We start from the raw sequence: 4,639 nt of genomic DNA on the forward strand, positions 1-4,639 counted from the left end.
TAGGAATGGAGTGTAGAATTTGGTAAAAGGTGGAATAAAAACAGGGCGCAAAGATATAAAATGTAAACAGCAAAGCAGCACTTCAAAATAGTAAAAAAACTGCACCGCAAAAAAAAATAAACTTACTAAGAAATGTAACCAACTGTACTGCAAAATGTGAACAAAAATGACTTCTTAATGAAAACAAACTGTACCACAAATCACAAACAAACTTACTGTGAAAATATATAAATGTTGAAAAGGATAAAAAAACACAAAAGAAGAAGAATGGTTGATTTCTCCAATAATGGTCAAACCCTCACATCATAATAGACACTGGGAATAGACACAATAGACACAATAGACTCTATACAGACAGCTCACAATCAAACATATTTCATGACAAATATATATATATTGGGATATTTATAGGATTTCCATCATACAACATCCCTTTTACATACAAAGTTTAAGATTCTTTTTTTCCTCTAAATACATTTATTTCATATTTCTATATTTCCGGATATATTTGGTCCCCAGGGGTCTAACTATCGGGGGATTATTACGGGGTTTACACTAGATTACGGCAGTCATAGTTTAAATTCCCAACACTAGGGGGTGTTGCTATGGTATGGAACGTCTCTAAAAATAAGGAAATTCTAAGTGGAAAAAAACTTTAAATAAAAGAATATGTATTAGACAATTAGTAGTCAACATTTTACAAACAATGCCAAATTTTGCGAAGTTATCGGTATCATTTTGCGACAAAACAAAAAAATCGGATTTTATAAAACAAAATAAAAGATAATTGACTTGACCTCGTGTTCCATCTCGTTGTTTGTGTTGTGTGTGGGGGCGGAGTTAGGACGGGAGGAGAGGTTCATTGCTCCGCCTCCTTCTCTATCCTCTACATCACCTTCTCCGACCAAATCCTTCTCCGGCCGAACATCCTTCTCAGGGTCAGTGTCAGCTATACTGTCATTATCATCCTAGATAATAATCATAATAATAATAATAATAACTGGCTGAAGGACCTGGCGTTGCCCGTGAAAAATGTAAGAATTTTTTTTTATATTTTGAAAAAAAATTGAATTTTTTTATCCTGTAAGTGTAACCCCCCCCCCCTTTACCCATAAGTATCTACAAAAAATATCAGCCCAAGTGGTCCAGCCGTTTAGACGGCTATACGCAACATATATATACGAATGTCTTGTTTTATTATATAGATGATAATAAATGGTAAAACCATAGCAATAGATATAAATGGTTTTATTATTACTAATATTTTTAATATTATTACTATTATTATTTGTTGAAGTTGTGTATACAGTGGGCGCAGTAAGTGATTAATCTAACCACTTAATTATACAAACATCAAATATGGACCGGTTGTCCAAAAAAAAAACCAACAAAAAAAAATTATGTTGGAAAAGCCTAAAATTATTTGTATTCTTAAAAATATAATTTTTGGTTTTAAAAATTTTTAAATTTTTAAAAATTATTTTAGGGACACACTTTATATATAAACAGCAAATATAGAAGACAAACAAATATGTATTATTTAAACACTTCAAAACATAAGGTGGTTGATTGGGAGGTGGAGGTTGGAATACACAAATAAAGAAAAGGAGAGGCGGGGGGTTTATTGAGCCCCAAAGGTATAAGTCACGCAAATCTGCCCCTTTAGTAAAAGTAAATTCAACCTATATGAAGCATAAAGTCTGACCGCGTCAACCTTGGTACACCGCCCGTCCTGTCCATAGAGCTAGGTCCAGTACAAACTGGGACCGGAAAGGTTGACCCGGCTCGGAAATACAAATGTACTACGGCTGCCCGTAAAGTAAAGGGCTCTAATCTTAGAAATGTTATGTTTGAATAAAATTTTCTCTTTTTATCGATGAACTATATAAGTATTTTCCATTAAACAAGCCTGTGATCACCCAAAAAGAAGGTTAAGTATATTTTCATTAAATGAATTAACATTGGTTCGAAATTGAAGGCTCGCTGATCTTCAAACCTGAATGTAACTAAATTTCCGAGTGTGATATTAAAAAAGATATAATTTACTCCCCTATTGATAAAAATTAATATTCCAATTTTTCATATTTGAATATTCTGAAATGGTAACTAGCATTCAAAATGATAATGAAAATTTGAAAATTTAAATAATTAAACAAATTAACAACTACTTTGGTATTTAAATAATAATATTGGAAAAATTATTTAAATATAAAAAGAAAGAGGGGGGACGGGTAGAGATGGGGAGGGGTACATGTACTACAATTGATAATGTTGAGACTTTTTATACATAGGACATTTGATACAACAGGACGTTATGTATAAATAGAACATTTTATACAACAGGACGTTATATATAAATAGAACATTTTATACAACAGGACATTATATTTAAATAGAACATTTTATACAACAGGACATTATATATAAATAGAACATTTTATACAACAGGACATTATATTTAAATAGAACATTTTATACAACAGGAAGTTATATATAAATAGAACATTTTATACAACAGAAAGTTATATATAAATAGAACATTTTATACAACAGGACATTATATATAAATAGAACATTTCATACAACAGGACATTAAATATAAATAGAACATTTTATACAACAGGACATTATATATAAATAGAACATTTCATACAACAGGACATTATATATAAATAGAACATTTTATACAACAGGACATTATGTATAAATAGAACATTTTATACAACAGGACATCCTATATAAATAGAACATTTTATAGACAGAAAATTACGTAGACAATACATTTTCATATACAGATCGTTTCATTGATAAAGCATTTATTTAATTAGGCAAATTACATGATTAAATTTAATCAAATATGGTTGGTTCCACTTAAAATTGTATTAAATTTTTCAAGATTTAAGCCAGCTCTCAATTCGGACTTTGATGTTTTCACAAAGGGCTGCTTCCTCATTTCATAAATTTCACAGTTTTCTCCCATTTCTCGCACTCCATGTTTTCTCCCATTTCTCGCACTCCATGTTTTCTCCCATTTCTCGCACTCCATGTTGGAATTTTAATATATACATATATATATAGAGGACTCTCTGTAGATATTTAAAAATGGATGAAATGGGAGGGGTGGGGGTAATTGAAAGTAGGGGGGGGATTTAGAGAAGATAGGGGGAATTACATCGGCAGGTGTACAACTAATTTAGACAAATTAACATGACAATCCCAGACATTTTTATAAATTATTAATATGCTAATTTGTTAAAAATGAATTAAATTTTTTCTTATTTGATTAAAAGAAATGTCTTGAACCAACATTTTCTGTGTTTTTTTTACAAAAAACGACAGCTTAAAAAAATCTCATTACCATATGTGAAGATATGACGGTCTCTAACATACTGAATATATTTTTGTTTTGATTTTTGTAAATAATAATATAATTGGCATCAAATGACACTTAATATTTTATATTTATATTGACAATATGGTCTCCTCCAGCTATTACATATCTATTTATATTACTGTCTTCTTATAATGAACAGGGACATCAAAAGTTACAAAAATAAATTTAAATCTTAATTTTTTAACTTTTTCCAATTATAGCCTAAAAATTACTTTGCAACTTTTTCCTTTACCCCCCCCCCCTCNAAATAAAGTGAGAATTATTTATCCCTGGTGTTTAAAGGGATAGTGTGCCAACTCTTAGAAGTTTGTTCAAAATAGTACACAATGTCATATATGTAGGGTGTCTTAAAAAACAGGAGATTGGAATATATGTCGCAACAATAAAAATCCAAATTTTAGTTTTTTAGGCATTTCTAGACTACTAGACAGATAGACAAATAGACAAATAGAAAAATAGAAAAATAGACAAATAGACAAATAGACAAATAGACAAATAGACAAATAGACAAATAGACAAATAGACAAATAGACAAATAGACAAATAGAAATAGACAAATAGACAAATAGACAAATAGACAAATAGACAATTAGACAAATAGACAAATAGACAAATAGACAAATAGACAAATAGACAAATAGACAAATAGACAAATAGACAAATAGACAAATAGACAAATAGACAAATAGACAATTAGACAAATAGACAAATAGACAAATATAAAAGCAGACAACATGACAAGTAGAAAACTAGACAGTAGACAACATGACACCATAAAGAAAGACGACTAAAAAAACTAGACAACTAGGAAACTAGACATGTTAGTAAATTACCTAATATTTAATGCAATTGTAATGATTTATTTATATCCAGGGACATGCATAATTAATGTTGTTTATACGACCCTAGTTCTAATTATAATTAAAAACATTACGTACACATTAAACACATAGAAAAATCGATATTTTTACTAAAACCAAAAAAAAACTATAAATTCACGTCAAAGTAAAGTACAAAAGTACATTGCACGTAAGATTGAAATCCTATATGTTTTCAATCAGAACTCCTCTTGTTCAAAGGTTAATGAGAAGAAACCAAAACTAGAGGAGCTACGTTGCATACATTCTTCACCTTCTGTCTGGTTCGAGTGATTCGAATATAAAAATGTCAAAAAAAAATCATTTTGAGTCATTTTCATGATTACTTGAAGTCACTGTTTAAAAAAAAAAAAATTCCCTCTTAACT

The 4,639-nt window shown here is 29.7% G+C and overlaps 1 protein-coding gene across 1 annotated transcript in view; it reads right to left on the reverse strand.

The window, feature by feature from the left end:
* The window catches only part of LOC111718187 (uncharacterized), an 18,412-nt gene that overhangs the window by 2,828 nt on the left and 10,945 nt on the right, over positions 1–4,639 (reverse strand). Inside the window, exon 4 of the mRNA XM_023493714.1 lies at positions 798–968. Within this exon, the coding sequence (XP_023349482.1) occupies positions 798–968 (171 nt within the window). The remainder of the gene's footprint in view (positions 1–797; positions 969–4,639) is intronic.

The sequence above is a fragment of the Eurytemora carolleeae genome, unplaced genomic scaffold (genome assembly GCF_000591075.1).
Source record: "Eurytemora carolleeae unplaced genomic scaffold, Eaff_2.0 scaffold822, whole genome shotgun sequence".
In the NCBI taxonomy this organism is placed as follows: domain Eukaryota; kingdom Metazoa; phylum Arthropoda; class Copepoda; order Calanoida; family Temoridae; genus Eurytemora; species Eurytemora carolleeae.